Genomic DNA, 25,094 nt, shown 5'->3' with positions numbered 1-25,094 from the left:
CCAAGTAGTGACTGACAGCAGTTGTGGAATAAGTACTCTCGATCCCTCACATCTAGGACAAGATGACTGAGGAATGTTTTACTCTGTCTATAAGAGGTCCTCAGCAGGATTGAATCCCAGTTGCTCACAGCTGCATAACCAGCCCTATTGAACCCTTTGTTGGTTTCCTTCCTTTCCCCATCTCAGTTCTTCACTCCCTTGCTGGTGCTGAGGAGAGTAAATTCCCAAATAAACTACTTGTACTAAACCCCCGCCTTTCTTTTTTTTAATTTTATTGGGGAATACTGGGGAACAGTGTGTTTCTCCAGGGCCCATCAGTTCAAAGTCGTTGTCCTTCAACCTAGTTGTGGAGGGCACAGCTCAGTTCCAAGTCCAGTTGCCGTTTTTCAATCTGTAGTTGCAGGGGCGCAGCCCACCATCCCATGCGGGAGTTGGACCGGCAACCTTGTTGAGAGCTCGCGCTCTAACCGACTGAGCCATCCAGCCGCCCCATCCAAAAGCGCAGTGGCACCTCATTGTTTTCAGTCTAGTTGTGGAGGGTGCAGCTCACCGGCCCATGTGGGAATTGAACCAGCAACCCTGTTTTTCAGAGCTCTGAACTCTAGCCAACTGAGCCATCCAGCTGCCCTTGTACTAAAAACCTTTTGTCTCAGGGTGTGCTTCTGGAGAGATGCAACCCAAGACAGTATGGGAAGAAACATTTCAGTAAGAGTTTAAAAATGTTCAAGTTTTATAATACAGGTTTGGAGAAGTTTGTTCACAAAGATCAGTGTGAAAGCTTTACTTTTTTTAATAGGGAAGATTTACTAAAACGTGCTTTTTTATCAATAAAACACATAGTAGGTACTCAAACGTTTGACCTTTTTGACAAAAGGGAGTAGTATAGGTAGTTTGTATTTGGAGGCCAGAGGTCATAATGAGTCTGGCTAAGTATCTCTCTGTTTTGTACTGAAAAAGGAATCATTCATTTTTAAAGCCCAAAATGTAAATGACTAAGTCATTTTAGCATGTGATTTTTTTCTTTAATAGTAAAATTTGTTCTAGGTTCATATTGTACATTTACTTTGAATTATAACTACCTTCCTGGCAACATTGAATATAAAATTAAATCCAGTTCAAGAAACAAAACCAGAGAAAGAAAACAGAGATGCCAGCAAGAGAGAACAAGATAGCACAGACCAAGCATTGTATTATTCCTGAATAATAGGTTTTTATTGTAGATTTGCCCATAGAATTCTGTGGTCAAATTTTTTATTTCAGGAGTAGGTTTGATTAAAAAGAAACCGGAGAATCTCTCCAAGTTCATTGGATTCTGTGCCATGTCCTGCCTCACTACTGTTATTTTGGTGTTTTAAAAATATATCGCGAGCATTTGAGATTTTGCTCCCCAACATATGTCATCAGTTTAGCTCAAGTAAACGCTTATAAAAATTAAAAAAAAAAAACCCACATGTATATTGCAAATATATTGTAATGCAGGATAGAGTTTTAGTAAGTTAAAACATCTTGGATACCATATTTTATATCAGGGGTATCCAAACTTTTTTCAACGTTTTTCACCAAGGGCCATATGCGGTGAAATACGCAAACAGCCGGGCCACTCATGCGAGGTGAAATACGTATTGCCTCACCTGGTTTATTTAAGGAAACTAAATATATTTTTGGAATTTGCTGCGGGCCAATTAACAATGGATTGCGGGCCGCAGTTGGCCTGTGGGCCGCAGTTTGGACACCGCTGTTTTATATTAATGTCGTGCATTAAACATAAATGCTTTTCCTAAAAGTCGTCTTTTTCCCTTTCTTTACAGAATGCTGCCTTTTTATATGGTCTTGGTTTGGTCTACTTCCATTACAATGCATTTCAGTGGTAAGTTCACATAAAACTAATAACTCCAGTTGTTTCCAGTAAATGACTTGTTTTGTTTCTCTGTGTTTTTTGTTTCATATTGTGTGTGTTGTGTGTAATAAATACAAACTATTTTAATGTCCCTGTGCCTACATTTTTTTTCAGTAATCTCTTGAAATGATTAGATTGTTACTTCAGAGATATTGACCCACTTTATGTTATTAAGAGTTGCATATATCCTAAAAGAATCTGGTATAAGATTCTGAGTAAAGAAGACTTAGATTAAAAAGCTTTTGGAATTTCTTAGTCACTCATTATGGACTAATGATCCCCAGCTTATTTGAACTGGGGAATGACTATGCTGTCAGATCTCAAGGTCTGTGGATAAATGATCTAGGATGACCAGTAGTTTTACCTTTTCAGACTTCTAGACAAGATTGACTGCTCCCTCCCCTCTCCTGTCCCCAACATACAAACCAATACACATGTATGCGCACACACAGGTGCTCGTTCTTACCAATTTCCAGTAACTAGGCACTCAATTCTGTCTTTTATAAAATGCCATCTTCAGAGTCAGAGATTAAATACCCTATTTTCCCGAAAATAAGAACTAGCCGGACAGTGAGCTCTAATGAGTCTTTTGGAGCAAAAATTAAGATAAGACCTGGTGTTATGTTACGTTATGTTACATTACGTTACGTTACGTAAGACCCAGTCTTAGAGTAAAATATGACTTAGTCATATTAATTTTTGCTCCAAAAGATGCATTAGAGCTGATTGTCCAGCTAGGTCTTATATTCGGGGAAACACGGTATGATAGGAATATATAAGATTCTATAAACTGTAAAGTGTAGGGCCCTTTTATTATGGCCTTTGTCCCATTGTTGTTTTCCTGTTTGCCAGACCACAATAGCATTCTCCAATGGAAAGAACATATAATAGAATTTGAAGTGGAAGATTGGTATTCTGGGCTCAGTGCTGCCAGTTAGTTTGATCTTGGGTTAAATAAGCTCCCTAGGTCTGTTTCCTCATTTGTGTGTGTGTGATCTTTTAAATGTGCATTGTAATCACTTGCCTTTTCTACTTTATAGAGTTTTGATGATCAAATAAGATAATGTACATTTTGTAAACTGTAAAGCCCTATGTAGACATTTTTTTATTTGAAGCATATCTGACTTTGTCAGTTAGTCTCCATAATTTTAAGCTGAGTGAATGCTGTGAGAGTCCAAAGGAAGGTTTTGGCCAAAGATTATAACCCTACAATATACCTTTTGGGCACCCTGAATATTGCAGAACTTTTAAATATGCATTGGCAGTGATTTGTTATGGTTTCCCTGAAATTGAAACTTTAGACATGGATGACTTCTATAAACTTTTTCTTTCCTCTTTGCTCTTGATCTTAGAGATAACTTAGTCTTTCCTCTTAATTTTGTAGATGAAGAAAGCAAGGGGTATGTGTGTAACTCAGTATCATGTAACTGCTTAATTAGTGGCAGAAGCAAGCTTATGCTCAGATTCCCCAATCTAATATTTTTTCTATTACACTGTATCCCCAAGTTTGAAGATTGACAGGTAGTTATTTTTTAATCAGTATTTATAGTTCTTCTCCTGGGCACATTGGTGCATTCTTTATGGAGAGCCAGAAGTAATTTAGGTGACACCCAAGACAAAAACCTCTACAGTTTAAGAATGGACATGTATACCTCACACCAGCTAGTTTTCACCTACCTGTATGATAACTTGTGCGTTCCCTGTACATTGAAGATAGGAGCATAAAATCAGTAAGTAAGGTAAAGCCATCAGTTCAAAATTGAATTGCTTTAATAAGTTGACCATGTCAATTTTTAGGTGGCTTGTACCCTGTTTCCCTGAAAATAAGACCTAGCCGGATAATCAGCCCTACTGAGTCTTTTGGAGCAAAAATTAATATAAGACCCGGTCTTATTTTACTATAATATATGACAAAGTCTTATATAACGTAATGTAATATAATTAATATGATATGATATAATACTGTGTCGTACATTAATTTTTGCTCCAAAAGACGCATTAGAACTGATTGTCCGGCTACGCCTTACTTTGAGGGAAACACGGTAGCTGTGGAGAATTATATGATTTGATTCTTTCTTTTTTATAAAAAAAAAAAAAGTAACCATTTTAGCCTTCTTTTTTCTTTTTTAATTTTTTAAATTTTTTATTGGGAAATATTGGAGAACAGTGTGTTTCTCCAGGGCCCATCAGCTCCCAAGTTGTTTTCTTCAATCTAGTTGTGAAGGGTGCAGCTCAGCTCCAAGTCCAGTCGCCGTTTTCAATCTTTAGTTGCAGGGGGCGCAGCCCACCATCCCATGCGGGAATTGAACCGGCAACCTTGGTGTTAAGAGCTCGAGGTCCAACCAACTGAGCCATATGGCTGCCCCTCTGGCAGCTCATGAGCAGCTTGTTGTCTCCAGTGTAGTTGTGGAGTATGCAGCTCACTAGCCCATGTGGGAATCGAACCAGTAACCCAGTTGTTCAGAGCTCGTGCTCTAACTAACTGAGCCATCCGGCCGCCCCAATGACTTGATTCTTTATCTCCATATGATTACTATATCCTTCAGTTGACCTAAGAAATGAAACTGAATGATGTAAAGACAGTACAATGTTAGAATTAATAAGTGCCCTCTGGTCTGTCGATCCTATCCAGGTCACCACCATTTTCTCACGTCTTGAGTTTCAACTCTAGCTGCTTCCTAAAATGGTATCTCTCACACCCTGTCTGAATCCATCATGACTGTGTATTTTCTCTCTTGCTGGTTAATGTTCTTTTACAAACTCGGTGCCCCAACTTTTGCCTTAACTTACCTTGCTATTTCTCAAACAGCCACAAAATTAGAAAGCATGGAGTAGGTACTTGGTGAGAGTTTTAGACAGCCTTAACTGATAGAAACTTCCTTTGCTTAAAACTGTATTTGTGTTTTATCTGGTTTCATTTATAGGTAGCTATTAATTGCAGGGGTCAGCATTTTTCTTTTTGTTAAATTTCACACCAAACTGTTTGGTATTGTCAGCTCTAAGGATTTGCCTAGGATGTGTCAGAATGTTGTATCTGGTACATTTATAAGTTAAGTAAAATTTGATATTCAGTAATGGTGTCTGTTGGTATTTGATTAGATTAAGTATTTGATAGTATGCACAACCAACATGTGTGTTGGGGTTGGTGACAGTGACTTAATATATTATTAAGGACAGTTTCATTACGTATAGTTTTATCTGTTAATCTCTTTGTCTTGTTTCTTGCCTTGTTATGCGGCCCATTTTTTTCTTCTGGGGTTGACTTTATTGGTTAGCTTCTACCATGTTTCCCCGAAAATAAGACCTAGGCAGACAGTCAGCTCTAATGCGTCTTTTGGAGCAAAAATTAATATAAGACCCTGTCTTATTTTACTATAGTATAAGACCGGGTATAATATAAAATAATATAATGTAGTATAATATGATATAATAACATAAGGCCAGGTTTTGTATTAATTTTTGCTCCAAAAGACGCGTTAGAGCTGATTGTCCGCCTAGGTCTTATTTTCGGGAAACAGGGTAGATCAGTTCAGTTGTTTGGTCAGTTTTTCTAGTTTCAGTTGAGCCTCTTAGAAAAGCCAGTGTAAGAAAGTAGTAGAGCAACTGCTATATCCTCATTGGACTTAGCATGAGCATGATTATTCAGTTTTACTGTTATCCTACTCAGTCTGGAACAAAACTTTTTAAAAGATGTCCAGAAGAAGGGAAGGCATAGAAGTAGAAAGTAAAATAGAGGTATCAGAGAACTAGAATCAGTCTCTATAAAGGTGTTCCTTTACACGTGCATGAATGCATGCCCATGCCTTCACTTGTTCTTGTTTATGAAAGTAGTGAATTGCTAGGTGTACTTTGAACTGAGCTTCCCCTTGCCTTTTTAGTAAGAAACCTATTTCCTTGGGTGAGAGAAATTGAAATACAACAGCAAATTATTCCAATTCATAGCTAAATTTCCTAATTATGTCATCGTCCTGTCCCCTCCCCACCCCCAAGAAATCCTTATCAGTCCTACCTCTAGCCTGTAATCTTTGTATTCCTGTTGATCAATATCAGAATGACTTTGTGGTGGCAAATCTAAGAGATAAACAATTCTGTGTTAGAGGCGTAGGATTTTGGAAATTAAGCTCCCCAATATAATTGATAGGCCTGGTAAGGAAAGGTTGTGATTATTGTTATGTTGACACGGAAAAGGGAATGAGGTAGAGGTGGATTAAAAAAGACAGAAATGTTAACACGTTACAAGTGAAGTTTCTTTAGGATTAATTTCTCTGGCATTGTACCAATCACAAGTGTTCTTAGGAGTGTAGGAATCTCTGCTCTTCTGTGTAGTCACTGTTTTGGGTGCAATTGTAAACCTAATGTAGTGAGTTGGTACCATTGGTCCTGAGGCTTGTGTAGCATGGAATCTGGCAAAAACTTAATATTTAATATATATTTTTCAGCTATCATAATGCAAGCAAATGCTCTTAGATCAAAAGGTTAAGTATGGTTCTATTAAAATAAAACAGTTCATGTTAATATGTATTGACTTTTATGTACACTTCTCTTTTGAAAAAAGTAACAGATAAATAAGGCAGTTTTGGTAAAGTTATGCTTACCATTGACAAATACATTGGCAGAGAGAATTTGGAAGGGCTTAGACTAAGCTTCAGGGAAATTATGGATAAAACATAAATCTTGCAGTAGGGAAGGGAAAAAAGTATCCTGTCTAGAGTGATGAAATGAAGACTGGCTAGAGGAGGGCAAAAGAGCCAAGAGGTAATACATTAGCAAATGTCAGTGTGAATATTTCTAACTTAGCCTCACGTTTAAGATCCTCTCTGATTCAACCTCAAATGATCCTTTTAGCTTTAACTGCTCCCCTAAGTACATTCTTTGTGTCAGTCACACTGTATTAGCATTTCCTTGAAAACATCTTGAACAGTTTTTACCTATATAACTTTGTTCGTACCATCTGTTTGGCCTGCCTTTTGCTTCCCTCTCCACCTTTAAAAAAAATTTTACCTGTCTTTTTGATTACGTCATCAAATCTTTCTATTTGTGTCACTTAAAGGTGAATCTCTGAATGTCCATATGTATAGCAGGGGTGCTAAAAAAAATAGATATATACACATGACTTGTATTCATCTTTTGTTATCAGTGTATATTATTACAATTTTAATACAGTTTTTTCCTCTCTTAAAATGTGTATACATTTTTTGGCACCCTCTGTATATACATTATATCTACATCTATGGAAGTATATCTGTTGTGTATGTATGTGTTATTACTGACTTAGAGCTGGGATATTCTCTCTTTTATTGGTATGAAATTTTGTGGAATTTAGTTCATTTATTCCTTCGGATAGCCCTGAGGGAAATCTCTAGACTCAGCTTTTATTAGCCTCAGAGAACTTATTATGTCTCTTTCCAAATGTACTGTGCTAGGGACATTTAGCTAATATATTAATAATTATTTTTAGTATAGTTTAGTAGAGTTCTAAAGGAGGCTTTTTAAAATAACTTTTTTGAAATAGTGTTAAAAATGACCATTGTTTTAAAATATAATTTAGCACATATGTGTTTTTCATAGGTGGTGCTATTGAGGTTTTAGCTTTCTATCATTTCTTTTTTAAATTGTTAAATTGTTAACAAAACATTAAGTGCAAAAAATTGTAAGCTGAAAATCTGTAGAAATAATTTTGGTGTTAGGAAAAAAACTACATTCTTTTAGATTTTAAGGAAAAATGCCAGTGATACTCACGTACAACAATATGCACCTTTTCTGTTTCAGTAGAGAATATGCTTTAATAGTTGAAAACTATAAACCTTTCCAAGCATTGTATCATAAAAGTATTTTATAGTTTTTGGTAGTCATTTCTGGTATTCTGAAATTCTCTGTCAATCAGGATACTGAGGTCAGCAGAATTTGCATGTGTTGGTGTTTGTGTTTAGCATGTGCTACGGAGATCATATTCTGGCTACATATACTTTAGTGAGATATGAATGTGATAAAATGTTGACTAAAATTAGAATGTAGTCTGAGTGTTACCTATTTTCTCCACACACACTTTCCCTCCGAAATGCGCACATGTACACACAAACGCACACTCTTATGCTTTTTTCCTTCTCTTTTCCTTTTTTCCCTCGGGGTGGGAAAAACTGAAGAAACTCACAGGAGAGAAAGATGGGTAAAAGTTTAGAAAATAAAATAAAAATGAACTTAGATATATTTTGTTAAGATGAGGGGAACTGTTTAGTAAAGAGACTGTGAAGTGGTTCCCCCTCCAAACACACACTCCAACTATAAAATTGATGGCATCCACAAACATTTAACTTAATATTTTACTGTGTTATTTAGAAAATTAAAAATAAAAGAGGAACAGTCTGCTTGGAAAAAGTGGAGACAGCATACCAATAGGTAGAAAATAAAATGATTTGATTATAGAATGGACTTAAGAGCTAGTTAACGCTAAGCAAAAGATAGTTGGTGTTGAGTTTGGGTGGTGAGTCTTGAAGGTGGAATAGTGGATTTTGGGTGAAGCAGAGAAATGAAAATATTCCAGGTGAAGAGACCATCCTGAGGAGAAACTAGCCACAAGGGCCATAATAACATAAGGAAATTCCTGAGATAAGCCAGTTCACAGCTGAGGAGGAGCAGTATTAGGGCATAACTGGGAATGGATATTTGGCTTAAAGTATCATAGTTAGTAGGCAGAGGAGCTACATGTTTGAGGATGCAGGCGAGCCAGAGCAAAGCAGTCCTTAGGGAGCCTATTTCGGTAATCTAGTAATGAGATACTGAAGACTGAATCTGCAAGGTATTGAATTGGAGGGAAACTTTGGCCACACCTGTCATGGGCACTTTTGATAGTCCTTAAAGAGTAAACATAGTGTGGCCCAGACTAGTGTGTTGGAACATGTGTTTTTTGCTTATAGGTTAATTTTTTTAAATTTCCAGTGTGTTAACATACATAGAAGAACTAGTTAAACCCGTATTTCTTTGCACTTATATGACATTGTGCACTAAGTGGATAAGGTTGCTATACTAAAGGCACCTATGCAGTAAAACACATCTACAAAAAGTAGGGTTAGGGAAAGAGCTGGAAATAGAAACTGAGACCCAGAGTAAGAAATATTTCTCCCGAGGTGTTGTTATTGCTGCTCTGTGTTCTTCTGCTCTTCCTCACACCTGTCCTTAAACTGTTTTTCTTTTATTCTTTTCTTTCTTTCCTGCCTTCTATTTCCATTTTTTTTTCTCCATTGATGTCTTTGACTCAGGCCTGCCTGGGTTTTTTATTGGCACATGTGGGCATTACTTAGTCTGACCCTAGTTTTCTGACCCATATCATACGCTAAGGTTAATTAGGACTTTATGAAGCATTAGCCTTAATTTTTATTACAAAATAAAACATACTTAGTAGAAAATACATAAACATAAGTATACATCTTAACATGTTATTTATAAAATAAGCATTCATAACCATCACTTGGGTCAAGAAATAAAAAAATTGCTATCACCCAGAAGCTTCCAAAAGCCTCTGCATGCTTTTCCCCAGTTGCATCATGTTTTAATTGGCATCATTTATTGCTGCAGTTGTTCCCTTTCTAACCTTTCTTATGCCTATCCCCAAACGTGTGTGTGTGTTGTATCTTCCTCTACCTCTGCCCCTACTCCCTCACCCCCTGCTCCCAACACAATTGCTTGTTGTATTAGAAAGTGGTAACACTAGACATGACCAAGAGTACATGGAGACTGAAGCTGCGCCTCCTCCTATTAGAAAGCTTTGAGAAAAGTACAAAGAGAACCTCTTAGCAGTTTGTAGATGAGTATCTTGAAGTCTGGTTTAGAGAAATCGGAAGCTGCCTTTGACTGAGAAGGGTAATTAACACCAATTCTTTCCTGTCTGGCCTTGGACTCCCCTTTCCTGCCTATACACATCAGATAATAAAATAGATACAAACTGTAGCATACACACACACACACACACACACACACACACACACACACAATATGTATATAGTCATGGAATATAAAGTACAGTATAGGGAGTATGGCCAATGGTATTGTAACATCTTTGTAAGGTATCAGATGGGTAGTGGATTTGTTGGGGTTATCACTTTGTGAGACGTGTAAATGTCTAATCAGTATGTTGTTTTGTACACCTGAAACTAATAAAGAAAATAAAAAAATAAATATATAAAATACATAACCCCATTTAAGAAACCATCTACTGACTCTGGGTGGTGAACACATAATGTAAGATACAGATGATGTATTACAGAATTGTACACCTGAAATCTGTGTAACTTTACTAATGGTTGTCACCCCAATAAACTTTAATTAAAAAAAGAAGAAGAAGAAGCTATCTGACACATAGATGCCAAGTTCTTCTTCAGGAAGAAAGTATTTAACCAGGTGTAAAGGTATTAATGCCAGACCTATAGCCCTCTACCCCTCACAATATACATTACCTTTTAGAGCTCTTAATTTTATAATAAACATGTATATAACCACAGTTTTTTTGGGAAATCGATGATGCATGAATCAAAATGAAGTTACTTAATGACATAGGGTATATTGTTTTGCTCTACTTTGTGGTATGATATTTTGAAGTTTTTGTATAAAAGACTGACATTTGTTTTGGAATCGTCTGAAATTCTAAACAGTCACCTTTGAGATAAGTAGAGGCAGAGAATAGTTGATAAAAGGCTTTGCAAATAATATATTAGCTTGTACTTAGGATAAGCCTTAAATCATGTAGAGAGATTTAAAATGATGTCTAACATACTATTATATCTGATATTATAATTTTCCAAATTCACAGTTGACATTTTTTCTTTCCATAACTTTAGCAATTTGGTTTTGAGTAATACACTCACATGTTAAGTGATATAAAAATATAGTCAGTGACAAGTGTCCCTTCCTCCCCCTCTTAGTTGTCATACAGGTAATCGAGACCTTTTGCAAAAGATAAAATGTGAATTTGGGGCAAAGATAGACTGATAGACCAATGGAAAATGATGATAATAGCGAACCCAGAAACAGACTCAAAAAAATGCGGACATTTGATTTAGGACAAAGTGGCACTGCAGAGCTGTGATGAAGGTGGTTTTTCCTACAAATGATGCAAGGGACTATTGGACATCTGTATGGAAAAAGAAAAATGAAAACTGACCTCTATCTCATACCATATAAAAAATAAAGTGCAAATGGGTTGTAAACCTACATATGAAAGATAAAAATATAAATTTTTTAAAACACATTTTTATGGAATAGACTAGAAACGGTATTAATCTCTCCTCTCTTAAAAAACAAAACTATCCAATGTGCCTTACCCCTTTATCCCCTAGGAAATTCCAGAAACAATGAAATCAGTTATTTGTACTGAGAATTTAAGCTTTAAATATTATTTGAATAACTGAGAATAAACCCAACTGACCTTCCCTTTCCCCTTTTATGTTAGATTATATACATTGAATATGTAAAAGACACAGGTGCCCCATCCCAGTCTTTTTAAAAGAAAACCATTCAAATCATTTTTATAAAACTGTTATTTCCTTTGAAAAATACTGCATAAAGCAGAAGTTTGTCTGTGCTACCAAGCAAAAATTCATGCAAGTGTTAAAAAGTTAAGATATTTTATGTCTATATTCTTTCAGGGCAATTAAAGCATTTCAGGAGGTGCTTTATGTTGATCCCAGCTTTTGTCGAGCCAAGGAAATTCATTTACGACTTGGGCTTATGTTCAAAGTGAACACAGACTATGAGTCTAGTTTAAAGGTAGGTTGGTATTTTCCAAGATACAATGTTTTATTTTTGTGGGTTTTTTTTGGGTGTGTGTGTGTGTGTGTGTGTGTTAAATATTAGAGCATTGAGAAATACTGGAATTTATATCGGCATGTCAAAAGGAAATTTGAAAATTTAAGTGAAAGAACTGTTTATCAGCTATGAACTGGAAAGATACATGAGGTTGGGTTTCAGGGTACAAAGTAATCAATTATGCTAAGATATAGGCAACTAATTGCACCAGTAAACTTTGTTTTTTAAAGTTTTGATTGAGGTCTGTCATCAGGAAAGGGTGAAGGTTTCAGTCTCATTTTGGACATCTGAATCGTCCCCATTATAAATGATTGGCCATCATAGAAGTCAGAAGCAGCTACCTAAGGACAGTATCTGTGACTGAATTATTGACCATTTATTTCTATTAGTCTAACTAGAAATCTTTCTACCTCTATCAGTAGGGCATGTGTCTTATCTAAATTGTTTTAAAAAGTGTTCTCTGAAAGTCATTTATACTACTGGTTTGTGAGTATAAACATTGTTGGTTGAATATTTAACTATTTAACTTTCTATGGAAATGTGATATTTCTCAAATTTTTCGTTGAGCTTTTTGTGCTGTCTGCCATCATTTTAGGTCTCACTGGGCTTTTCATGAATATAGTGCTTCTCTGCATGACAAAAGCATTGCTTTTTGAAAGGATTACAAGTTCTAGGAAAAAAAGTTGTAACCTTTTGTGAATTTATGGCTATTTATAATGGTTGCCATGTTCTAAATAGCTCCCATGCAGATTATCTTGATTTTGAAGGACAGGAGATAAATAAAGAATGATAAATAATGACTGTATCATAGGTTATACCGTATTTTGCCATGTATAATGTGCTCCCGTGTATAATGTGCACCCACATTTTTGGCCCAAACTTCAGGGGGGAAAAAATCTTTTAACTTTTTAATTCAAGTTTTATTTGTTTACATTTAAGTACTTGTTTTTTGTATTACAAAGGAATTTTAGCATTTATTTTTAACATTATAGTACAAAAAATTTTATGTAACAAATAATTATAAAACATAAGAACAGATACAATGTATTAATACAAGAAATTTTTATGTACCAGGAACAAATTTACAAATTTATGATATTTACGCATCATAGGAGGCCAAGAACTTTTCATAATTCGTTGTAAAATCAACAAAACCGATCATCAGTATTCCAGGGTATTATTTCGCATATGGATCTTTATTGATTTCTAGAGTTACGTTTTTAACTCATAAGCATAAATAAAAGAATTAAAAACATTTACATATACGGAATTAGTACTACCCGTGTATAATGCGTATTCTATTTTTCCCTCATAAATTTCAGCAAAAAGGTGCTCATTATACACAGCAAAATAAGGTAATTTCAATCCACTAATAAGAAACTACTGAAGGTTTTTTTTAAACAATATTTAAGAGTGTCGAATTGTTCTAGAATTTCAAAGTAGACAATTATGCAAATACGTTTCTGTCTTTCATGAGTTTATGAGAACAGTGCTGATGGTAAGAAAAAGAGAAATACAACCACAAACACTAAAACAAGTAGACTATGAAGTACTTAGGTCACACAGTTGTCAAAGGTAAGTGCTTGAGGAATAGGCCCTGAGGATAAATAAGGAATGCCTGGAAGTTACCAGTTTTCCTTAAGCTTAGAGCAGCATTTCTCAGACTATATACCATGGAATGTGAGTGGATTAGAAATGGAAAATAAGTTCAACTATGTCCCCTTGCATATTTTACCCTCCTTGGACATTTGCAGTGTGTGTTAGCTAACAAAGACTCGAAAATGCCTTATAATACAAAATAAACTTACTTGAGTATTTTACAATATTGTTACAACATACCTATTATGTGTTGACAAAGTGTTTTGGGCAGTAGTTTGGCAAATGTTGCTCACGAAATATACGAGGTATGACAATTAAGTTCAGGAACTTGTAACAGTGTTGCTAACCTTTTTTGATATCAGAGGGATTATTCATTTTGAATTTGTACCAACTGGACAGTTAACCAAATTGACTATTTGGAAGTGTTGAAAAGGCTGCGTGAGAAAGTTAAATGACCTGAACTTTTCGCCAACAATTCATGGTTCTTGCATCACAACAATGTACCAGGTCACACAGCATTGTCTGTGAGGGAGTTTTTAGCCAGTAAACAAATAACTGTATTGGAACACACTCTCTAGTCCGCTGATCTGGCCCCCAATGACTTCTTTCTTTATCCGAAGATAAAGGAAATATTGAAAGGAAGACATTTTGATGACCTTCAGGACATCAGGGGTAATACGATGGCAGCTCTGATGGCCATTCCAGAAAGAGTTCCAAAATTGCTTTGAAGGGTAGACTAGGAGCTGGCATCGGTGCATAGCTTCCCAAGGGGAGTACTTCGAAAGTGACCATAGTGATATTCAGCAATGAGGTATGTACTGTGTTTCCCCGAAAATAAGACCTAGCCCGACCATCAGCTCTAGTGCATATTTTGGAGCAAAAATTTTATTATATTATATTATATTATATTATATTATATTATATTATATTATATTATATTATATTATATTTTGTATTATATTTATGATATTATATTTATGATATTACATTATACCCGATCTTATATCAGACCTGGTCTTATATTAAAATAAGACTGGGTCTTATATTAATTTTTGCTCCAAAAGACGCATTAGAGCTGATGTCTAGCTAGGTCTTATTTTCGGGGAAACACGGTAGCACTTTTTTTTTTAGGATGAGTTCACAAACTGAATTGTCTTACCTCGTATTTGTGTGGAAAAAAGTAATCAGGTATGTCCTTCCTTAATTATGGAATGTTGATATCTCTGAATATTGGTACAGTGGTATCTTAATTCTATGCATGCAAAGCTGTTTCCATGAAGGTGTCATTATTTAAAATCCCCTTTAATCAGGAGAAACAGTGTTGGACAGTGTTCCACGGCTAACTGAAAGTATTCCTGCTTATTCATGTTCAACAGAAACCTTACTGTATATAACTGATTTGTTCAGGCATAGTTGAAGACTAACCAAACCTTCAAGTCAGCGATTTTAGCAAAATTGCCTTAAGTAAGTGCAGTCTTCTTGTTTTGGGCCTTTTTTCCATTTATTTAAAACATTTTATATCATTCTGATGTTTATTTCATTTGTATGAACATAGAAAAGAATTTTAGGAGTCCTTGATACTTGTCTTCCCCGTAATGAAAAGGTTTCATTTGATTTTTATCTCATCTTTTTTTAAAACTTTTTATTGGGGAGTATTGGGGAACAGTCTGTTTTTTCCAGGGCCCATCAGCTCCAAGTCATTCTCCTTCAATTTAGTTGTGGAGGGTGCAGCTCAGCTCCAAGTCCAGTCGCTGTTTTCAATCTTAGTTGCAGGGGTTGCAGCCCACCATCCCATGCGGGAATTGAACCGGCAACCTTGTTGTTGAGAGCTCGCACTCTAACCAACTGAGCCACCCGGTCGCCCCTCTGGAAGCTCAGTGGCAGTTTGTTGTCTTCAGTCTAGTTGTGGAGGGTGCAGCTCACTGGCCCATGTGGGAATCGAACCGGCAACCCTTTAACCAACTGAGCCATCCGGCCGCCCATGATTTTTATCTCACCTTGATATTGGCTTTTTAAGGCTTTTTTCTCCAGTATTCCTTGTTTATTTTCAGGAGAATTTTAGGCATCAACATTTTTAGTTGAGCAGGAGATGGTATTTCCATATATTACTATAAGTGCTGAGCATTTAGTGTTCATGAAGTAGGAGGAATCAGAAGGAATGATATTCCCCTTTCCCTTTACCTGGCTTCTAATTTTCCTAACGACTGACTATGGCTACTACTTGATCTTCATATAGATAGATGTGGAACTTCTGATGACTTTTCCACTATATGAAACTCTTTTTTAGCAGAAAGTATTGGTATTTGATGCTTTGGCCTGCAAACTCAGAAACTTCAACACAAGCTGGTTAAAGTAAAAACAACCAAAAGAGTAGCTCCTGTAGTGTGAAGGCCAGTCTTCAGGATTGGTTGATTGAACTGATCCAAGATTTCATCAAGTATTCATTTTCTTCTCTGTTCTGTGTTGGCTTATTTTTAAGTCTGTTGCCCGGTACAATGAAAGTGAAATATCTTTTTCATGTCTCATATGGAAAGATATTGTAGGGTAGTGGCATAGATGCTTAGTATAGTACTGGCTTTTACCATGTTTTCCCGAAAATAAGACCGGGTCTTATATTAAGTTTTGCTCCAAAAGTCGAATTAGGGCTTATGTTCAGGGGATGTCATCCTGAAAAATCATGCTAGGGCTTTTTTTCCAGTTAGGTCTTATTTTCAGGGAAACACAGTAATAGGTGCTCAATAAATGTCTGGTAATCATTTCATAGAGAAAGATCCTGACTTCCTTTGATCTTTTCAGGAATACCTTACTTTGTATCTTATTGGCTAGAAAGAGGCCACGTGGCCATTCTCAATTTCTTATCAAAGATGTGGTTACTCTTAGACCAGTTATGCCCAGTTTCTGAGCAGGGCTCAATTCCTTAAATACACTGCTCCTATCTAACGGAGGAGTAAAGGGTTGGTAAAGAGAATTTTGGTGTAGGGGTGGTATGAGCAATCTGTACATTACAGATTAGGTTTCTCTACCTCATTTCCTTTCCCTCTGCCCAAAGAGGGTGATATTGCCTATACAGTATGTTTTAGATGGTAAAATACTTAAATTAAGTACAGTTTATTTTCAAATAGATCCTTCTTTTCACCCACACATGAAATACATTCCAGGGCCTCCTGTTTTATTTCTATCTCTGGTAATAACATTTCTCCCAAAATGTCTCTCTGATCTGTTTCGGTACTATGTAAACAGCTTTCAGAGCAAGCAAATTTAGTTTTAAAATTTGACCCTACCACGTAACTAATTGTGTGACCTTGGGCAACAAGCCTAACTCTTCTGATCGTCTTTGTGTCTTTAGGACTGGAATAACTGTACCCACCCCACAAGATTGTTGTAATGATTAAACAAGATATATATGGAAGTATCTGACAAACAACAATTTTCAACCCTTCCTTTTTAGTTCTCAGTTTATAAATCATATCTACCATATTTAAAATTCTTCTGATTTGGTGTCAGTGTAGATACTGTTTGTGAAAATAATGCTTGTATTTTGTTACTTTGCCCATCCTTAGAAATGTTTAGTTAGTGCCCAGCTTACTTTTTAATCATATGGTCTTATTTTTCCATGAAATTGGCTAATGAGGTTTCATGTGGTTAGTGAGTGGTGGAGGTACCAATTCTTTTTTTTTTTTTTTTAATAAATTTGTATAGGGGAACAGTGTGTTTCTCCAGGGCTCATCAGCTCCAAGTCATTGTCCTTCAGTCTAGTTGTGGAGGGCGCAGCTCAGCTCCAAGTCCAGTCACTGTTTTCAATCTTTAGTTTCAGGGTGCGCGGCCCACCATCCCATGCGGGAATTGAACTGGCAGCCTTGTTGTTGAGAGCTTGCACTCTAACCAACTGAGCCATCTGGCCACCCCACCAATTCCTGATTTATTAACTAGTTTAATATTATCTGAACCATAGTCCATTTCAGGGTGACATTTCTACATGATATTTGTTGTTTTCTTCCCTGCTTCGGATATCTTCCCAGGTGGGTTTAGTCACCTAATTAACTCCATAAAATTAATTCAGAATTTTTATTTTATTACTTTTTTTTTTTTTTTTAGGTTTCTTTATTAGTTTCATGTGCACAACACAAAGTAATCCCTAGACGTTTATCATTTATATCCCTCACACTGTGTCAACCCCCTTCCCCCCATCCACTATCCCTCTGACCTCGCACAGAGCCATTACATTTCCACTGTCTCTATTCCTAATGTTGTACTCTGCTTCTTATAAGTGTATACATATACATATATATATATATATATATACACACACACACATATATATATAAACTTGTAGTTGACATTCATTATAGTTCAGCTTCAGCTTCAGGTGTACACTGCAGTGATCAGACATTTACATCATCCCAGAGGTGGTCTCCTTAATGAAACAAGTGTCTATCAGATACCCTACAAAATCTTTACAACATTATTGATTACATTCCCCAAATTGACTTTCGTAACGCCGTAGCAATCTTGTGGTTACTGACTGCTTTCTAAACCCCTCACCTTCTCCTCTATCCCCACCCCCCCTCCCATCTACCAACCCTGAGTTTTTCCTCTATGTCTCCTCTATGTCTGTTTTTGATTAGTTCATTCACTTATTCTCTTCTTTAGATTCCACATATAGGTGAGATCATATGGTATTTGTCTATCTCTGTCTGGCTTATTTCACTTAACATAATGTTCTCTAGGTCCATCCATGTTGTTGCAAGTGGTAAGATTTCTTTCTTCTTTATGGCTGCGTAATACTCCATTGTATAAATGTACCACAGTTTCTTAATCCAATCGTCTTCCGATGGGCATTTCGGTTGTTTCCATGTCTTGGCTATTGTGTATAGTGCTGCAATAAACATAGGGGTGCATAAAGATTTTTGAATTGGAGTTTTGGATTTCTCCGGATAGATACCTAGGAGTGGAATTGCTGGATCATAACGTAGTTCCATTTTCAGATTTTTGAGATACCTCCATATTGTTTTCCATAGTGGCTGCACCAATCTGCAATCCCACCAACAGTGCACAAGCGTTCGTTCCCTTTTCTCCACATGCACGCCAGCACTTGTTGTTTGTTGATTTGTTGATGATAGCCATTTTGACCGGGGTGAGGTGGTATCTCATTGTGGTTCTTATTTGCATTTCTCTGATGGTTAGTGAGTGAGATTGAGCATTTCTTCGTATGTCTGTTTGCCATCTGTATGTCCTTTTTAGAAAAATGTCTCTTCATGGCCTCTGTCCATTTTTTTAATTGGGTTGTTTGTTTTTTTGGAGCTGAGTTGACTGAGTTTTTTATAAATTTGTGATATTAACCTCTTATCAGATATATCATTGGCAAATATCTTTTCCCATTCAGTAGGATCCCCTTTTTATTTTATTGGTGGTTTCCTTTGCTGTGAAAAAACTTTTTAGTTTGATGTAATCCCACAGGTTTATTTTTTCTCTTACTTCCCTCACGCGAGGGGATATATCAGTAAAAATCTTACTCCGGGTAATGTCTGAGAAGTTTCTTCCTATATTTTCTTCTAGGAATTTTATAGTTTCAGATCTTACATTTAAGTCTTTAAGCCATTTTGAATTTATTTTTGTATATGGTGTAAGGAGGTGGTCCAGCTTCATTTTTTTGCATGTGTCTGTCCAGGTTTCCCAATACCATTTATTGAATAGACTGTCTTTACTCCATCGTACATTCTTGCTTCCATTGTCATAGATTAAATGGCCATATAGGCATGGATTTATTTCTGCACTCTCTTCTGTTCCATTGATCTATGTGTCTGTTTTTATGCCAGTACCATGCTGTTTTGATTACTGTAGCCTTGTAGTATAATTTGATGTCAGGTATCGTTATACTTCTCACTTTGTTCTTATTTCTCAAGATTGCTGAGGCTATCCGGGGTCTTTTATGGTTCCCTATAAATTTTAGGCTTATATGTTCTATTTCTGTGGAAAACGTCGTTGGTCGTTTGATAGGAAGTGCGTTGAATATGTATATTGCCTTAGGCAGTATGGACATTTTAACTATATTAATTCTTCCTATCCATGAACATGGGATGTGTTTCCATCTATTTGTATCTTCTTTCATTTCTTTCTTCAGTGTCTTATAATTTTCTGAGTACAGATCTTTTACTTCTTTGGTTAAATTTATTCCCAGGTATTTTATAGTCTTTGGAGCGATTGTAAATGGGATTGTTTTTTTAATTTCTCCTTCTGATGTTTTATTATTGGTATATACAAATGCAACTGATTTCTGAATATTAAGTTTGTATCCTGCTACTGTACTAAATTCATCTATCAGCTCTAATAGCTTCTTGGTGGAGTCTTTAGAGTTCTCTATATATAGTATCATGTCATCTGCATATAATGACCATTTTACTTCCTCCTTACCAATTTGGATGCCTTTTATTTCTTTTTCTTGTCTGATTGCTGTGGCTAGAACTTCCAGCACTATGTTGAATAGAAGTGGAGAAAGTGGGCAACCAACCTTCTCTTGTTCCTGATCTTAAGGGGAATGGTTTTAGCTTTTCCCCATTGAGTATGATGTTAGCTGTGGGTTTGTCATATATGGCCTTTATTATGTTGAGATATGATCCCTCTATTCCCACTTTCTTAATGGTTTTTATCATAAATGGCTGCTGGATTTTGTCAGTTTCTTTTTCTGCATCTATTGATATGATCATGTGATTTTTATTTTTCGTTTTGTTAATGTGGTGTATCACATTAATTGATTTGCGGATGTTGAACCACCCTTGCATACCAGGGATGAATCCCACTTGATCATGGCGTATGATCTTTTTAATGTATTGCTGAATTCTGTTCGCTAATATTTTGTTGAGGATTTTTGCATCTATGTTCATTAGAGATATCTGCCTGTAGTTTTTTTTTTTTTTTGGTGTCTTTGTCTGATTTTGGGATCAGGGTTATAGTGGCCTCGTAAAAAGTGTTTGGGTCCCTTCCCTTCTTCTGGATTTTTTGGAACATCTTGAGGAGAATAAGTGATAATTCTTTTTTTGAATGTTTTGTTCTGAGGTGAGTCTCTTGTATACAGCATATACAAGGGTCTTGCTTTCTTATCCACTCAGCTACCCTATGTCTCTTGATTGGAGCATTTAATCCGTTTACATTTAAAGTGATTATTGATAGGTACATAGTTATTGCCAGTTTTAAAATTTGTACTAAGATTCTTTTCATCTTCTGTTTATACAAGTCCTTTTAATATTTCTTGCAATGCTGGCTTGGTGGTAATAAATTCCTTTAGCTTATTCTTTTCTGGGAAGCTCTTTGTCTCTCCTTCAATTTTAAATGATAGCCTTGCTGGATAAAGCAATCTAGATTGTAGGCCTTTGTTTTCCATCACTTTGAGTATCTCCTGCGGCTTCCTCCTGGCCTGCAGTGTTTCTGTAGAAAAGTCATTTGATAGTCTTATGGGAGTTCCCTTGTATGTAACCCTCTGTCTTTCTCTTGCTGCTTTTAGGATTCTCTCTTTGTCTTTAAGCTTTGCCATTTTAACTATAATGTGTCTTGGTGTGGGCCTCTTTGGGTTTATCCTGGTTGGAATTCTCTGCACTTCCTGGGCTTGTATGTTGGTTTCCTTCATCAGGTTAGGGAAGTTTTCGGACATTATTACTTCAAATATGTCTCAATCCCTTGCTTCCTCTCTTTACTTTGTGGTACTCCTCTGATAACGCATGTTGTTGCGTTTGATGTTATCCCAGAGGTCTCTTAAACAGTCTTCATTGTTTTTTATTCTTTTTTCTTTTTTTCTTTTTTTTTCTTTTGTCTTCTAAGTTGCTGATTCGATCCTCTGCTCTGCTTCATCTAACCTGCTGTTAATTCCTTCAAGTGACTTCTTTATTTCGGTGATTGTGTTCTTTATTTCTAACTGGTTGTTCATTATGATTTCTCTATCCTTCTTTATGTCATCTCTAAGCTCCTTAAAAATTCTTATCATCAGTGTTCTGAACTCTGTCTCTGATAGGTTGGTTATCTCTGTTTCATTTAGTTCCATTTCTGGAGGTTTTTTTCTGTTCTTTTATTTGGGACATGTTTCTTTGTTTCCCCATTCTGGCTGACTCTCAGTGTTTTGCTTTGATGTGTTAGGTAGATCCCCTGGGGTTCTTAGTTCTTGCTGGGTTACCTTATATAGTATGTGTCCTTTATATTTGACTTGCACCACTTCCTCCTTCTCCTCTGCGTGTGCTCCAAAGGTGACTCTTGTGTTGTGTATATTGTCCTGTTAAAGAAGATCTTTAATTGCTTCTAGCTTGTGAGTAGGTGGGGTTGACTCCTAGGCTGAGTCATTGTGAGACTTGGCTCTGCCCACCGCACGGCGTTCTGCTGTGTGAGGGTTGACCACTTAAATGAGGTTTGGCCTCTATGGGCTCTTGTGCCTGTAGAGAATTCCCTTTGGGTGTCACTTGTAGGTCAAACCCGGTAGTACTCTAGTTTGGTCTGGAGTTGGCCTCTGGGTGTGTTGAATCTTGTGCCTCTTATGCTGGGCCCTGGTAGGGCAATTTCAGAACAAAGAAAATCACCAAGCACAAGAACAACAACAAAGAAAAAATCAAATACATTCACATGTAAAAACAACCTATAACCCCCACTCAACACAGGCAAAGATATCAAAGATATAAAAACCAAAGAAAAAAAGCAGTGCCAGTCTTGGCTTACGCCCATGAAGTAATCTCCAGGTTGTCCTCTGCTGTACCAAAGAGTCCTCTGCGTATTGTGCAGACCGAGCCGTTCACCTGGTGCCCAGAGTGACCTTGGGACTGCAGAGTTAGATGAGTGGGGCTGAGGGTTCTGGATGGTAGTTTCTGCAAAGTCAGTGCAGTTTCTGCCCTTGCCTGCACATATGCGCACGGAGAGTAGCACCACCAGCCCTGTGTCCAGTTCTCCTGAGTTTTAGGGCATTTCTTCCGTGTGTGTGTGTGTGTGTGTGTGTGTGTGTGTGTGTGGCGGGCAGGGCATTTCTTCCGCGTGTGTGTGTGTTTGTGTGTGTGTGTGTGTGTGTGTGTGTGTGGCGGGCAGGAGATTTCTGAGCTGCTGAAAGCCCAGAGCTGAGTCTGCTGCCTACTGCTGATCCCTGGGAGTGCCTCTGCAGTTGTAATTTCCCTGCCCTAGGCATGCCAGAAAGGGTGGGGGTTGGGGATGGAGGGATCTTCTCTCTCCCAGCCCAGCCGTGTCACACTCTTCCTGCAGGCCAGAAAAGGTGGTGGCTGGGGGTGGAGGAGTCTCTTCTCTCCTAGCCCAGCAAAAGTCACACTCTTCGCAGACTCTTCCCTGGTTCAGAGCTGCACAGGTCTTCCCAGAGCCTGAGCACTAAGGCGCCTCTGTAATCTGACACTACTCCTCAATTCAGGGGCGGATTTAAGTCTCTGGAGGTGTGGGGGTAGGATTGGAAGAGTGGTGGGAGGGTCCCAGGTGTGGAGTTTGTTTCCTTTGTCAGTCCTAGGGCCCAAGTGGAGGTCTCAGCTGAGGTTACTGCCTCAAATGCTGGATATGCTGCCCCCTGGGTGGGAGAGATTAGGTGTGAGATGCAGGCAGATAGCCCACACCTCCTGGCTTTTGTGTTCTCTTCAGTTGTGGGATCCCCTTTGTCTCTGTAGCAGTGGATGCCAGCAGCGTCTCCACAGCTGTGGATGTGGCTGTGTCTCCATTCAGCTCCCTTTCCTCTTCCCCCTGCTCTCCCGATTTGCCCACCTTCAAGTAATCCTTGCAGGAATCTCTTAGCTGTTCTTCGTGTTGAGAGGAGAGTCCTTTGATGGGTTATAGATGTCCTGTTTGTGATAAGATCTGGAGGAGTACTCAAAAAGTCTGTCCTGCTGCCGCTATTCCTATGACGTCCTCATTACTTTTTAATGATAATAATAATCACATTTGTTACATATTTGAGGCAGTGTGCTGTCCTTACTTCAGTAAAAGTACACTAATTTTGACAAGGAGTCTTATATAATTCCTCTAATTTTTACATCTTGGCAGACTGTTAAAATTATTTCCCTTCCTGTGAAGCTAATAAATGCAAAATAACACCCACATTATTTAGTCAATTAATGTCAGTGCATCTGTTTCATTGAATGAGTATCATATAGAAATTCTCCCTAATATTTACTTATCTAAGTTTCCCTAAAATATGTCCACATTAGAACTTTTTGGTTTTTTAAAGATGGTGGGTCTTTTAAGGGAACCTGTGGACAGTTTGTTGGTATACCAATATAAGTTCTCTTATAATTTGGTATTTGAGGATGATGTGCTGGTTGAAGGGATTACTGCTGTGTTTCCTCGAAAATAAGACCTAACCGGACAATCAGCTTTAATGTGTCTTTTGGAGCAAAAATTAATGTAAGACCTGGTCTTACTTAACTATAATATAAGACCCGGCCTTATTTAACTATAATAGAAGATGGGGTCTTACATTAATTTTTGCTCCAAAAGACACATTAGAGCTGATTGTCTGTCTGGGTCTTATTTTCGGGGAAACACAGTATGAAAGGATTATGAAGATAAGTATTCCATAGACAATTCAAAGGAAATGGGTTGATCGCAAATGAGACTTGTTTGTTAGCTTGGCATTTTACCAGGTGGTTAGTGTTTCTTGAATGGATAAATAGAAGGGGCTATAAAATGATAAAATGCCTCTTGTAGAATGGGCTGGAAATACTGAAAAAAAAGAGAAAGGCTAGTTTTATTTATCATGTCTTAACAGATTTTTTTCTATACAAACTGACAGTACAGTTATTTTCTCCTAATGCCCATGTACACGAGTTCATTCAGCTTGTCTCCTCCTTTATTGTTACATGTGACATGAAATTTCTGAGTGAAAAAATATTTCCATTGTCCTTTTACTTTACTCTTCTCCAGGAACTTCTTCATTTCCAGGTGTCTCCTTTGATTTTATATCTGTTACAGACTCAGCAATTGTATTGATTTTTTTCCCTTTTTTTTAAATGCCAAAATAGTAAGGCAGAAGGAATAAGTAAAGGCATGATAATGTATATACTTCCTTTTAGAAACCATATCTGTAATCTTTGAAATGCCTTGTCTTTTATTATTTTATTTATTGTAGAATATGTAAATTATTTATTTCATTTAATTAAGATACTGTGAACTCTATGTATTATTCAAATACTTGCTGAGAATTTGAATGCTAACTATTAAATTACCTTTAACCATGCTTTAAGTTTCTAAAATATCTGTGATATTTCTTTGTTGAAGCTTTAATAGCATGTTTTTATTAGTTTAGTTGTCCAAAGATGAAAGTTGCTATTATTTCTTCATGCCTGCCCCTGTCCTATTTCCTTCATGATGGTGAATAGCTTAACTCTTCCAGCTGGCATTTTGAAAATTCTGATTTTTTTTTTAAATTTATTTTTTATTGAGATAAAATGGACATGTAACATTGTACAAGTTTAAGGCGTACAGTTTTATTTGATACATTTGTATATTCAGCATGATTATCACCATAGCATTAAACACCTGTTATCATTTCTTTTCTTCTTTTTTTTGTGTGTGACAATTTAGGATCTAGTCTCTTAGCAACTTTGAAGTTTATAATACAGTATTGTTGACTGTAATCTCTAGGCTGTGCATTAGATCTCCAGGAGTTATTTATCTACTAGTTTCAAGTTTGTATTTTTAAACAACATCTTCTCAGTTCCCACATTAACAATGGAACTCAGTTTCACCCAAGTATGACATTACTGTTTCTTTTGGAAGAGGATGGTTATTGGTGTTTATTTTGTCTTCTGTCAATTTTTCCTCATTTGTGGGCAAATAT

General features: G+C 36.8%; 1 protein-coding gene across 6 annotated transcripts in view; it reads left to right on the top strand.

The window, feature by feature from the left end:
* KDM6A (lysine demethylase 6A) overlaps nucleotides 1-25,094 on the top strand; it is a 201,505-nt gene that overhangs the window by 92,251 nt on the left and 84,160 nt on the right. For all 6 annotated transcript variants that reach the window (XM_033106079.1, XM_033106096.1, XM_033106107.1 and 3 more), the window contains exons 5-6: nucleotides 1,809-1,867; nucleotides 11,536-11,656. In XM_033106079.1, the coding sequence (XP_032961970.1) occupies nucleotides 1,809-1,867; nucleotides 11,536-11,656 (180 nt within the window). The remainder of the gene's footprint in view (nucleotides 1-1,808; nucleotides 1,868-11,535; nucleotides 11,657-25,094) is intronic.

Source organism: Rhinolophus ferrumequinum, chromosome X, assembly GCF_004115265.2.
Source record: "Rhinolophus ferrumequinum isolate MPI-CBG mRhiFer1 chromosome X, mRhiFer1_v1.p, whole genome shotgun sequence".
Taxonomy (NCBI): Eukaryota; Metazoa; Chordata; class Mammalia; order Chiroptera; family Rhinolophidae; genus Rhinolophus; species Rhinolophus ferrumequinum.
This window is presented reverse-complemented; position numbering and strand designations above follow the sequence as displayed.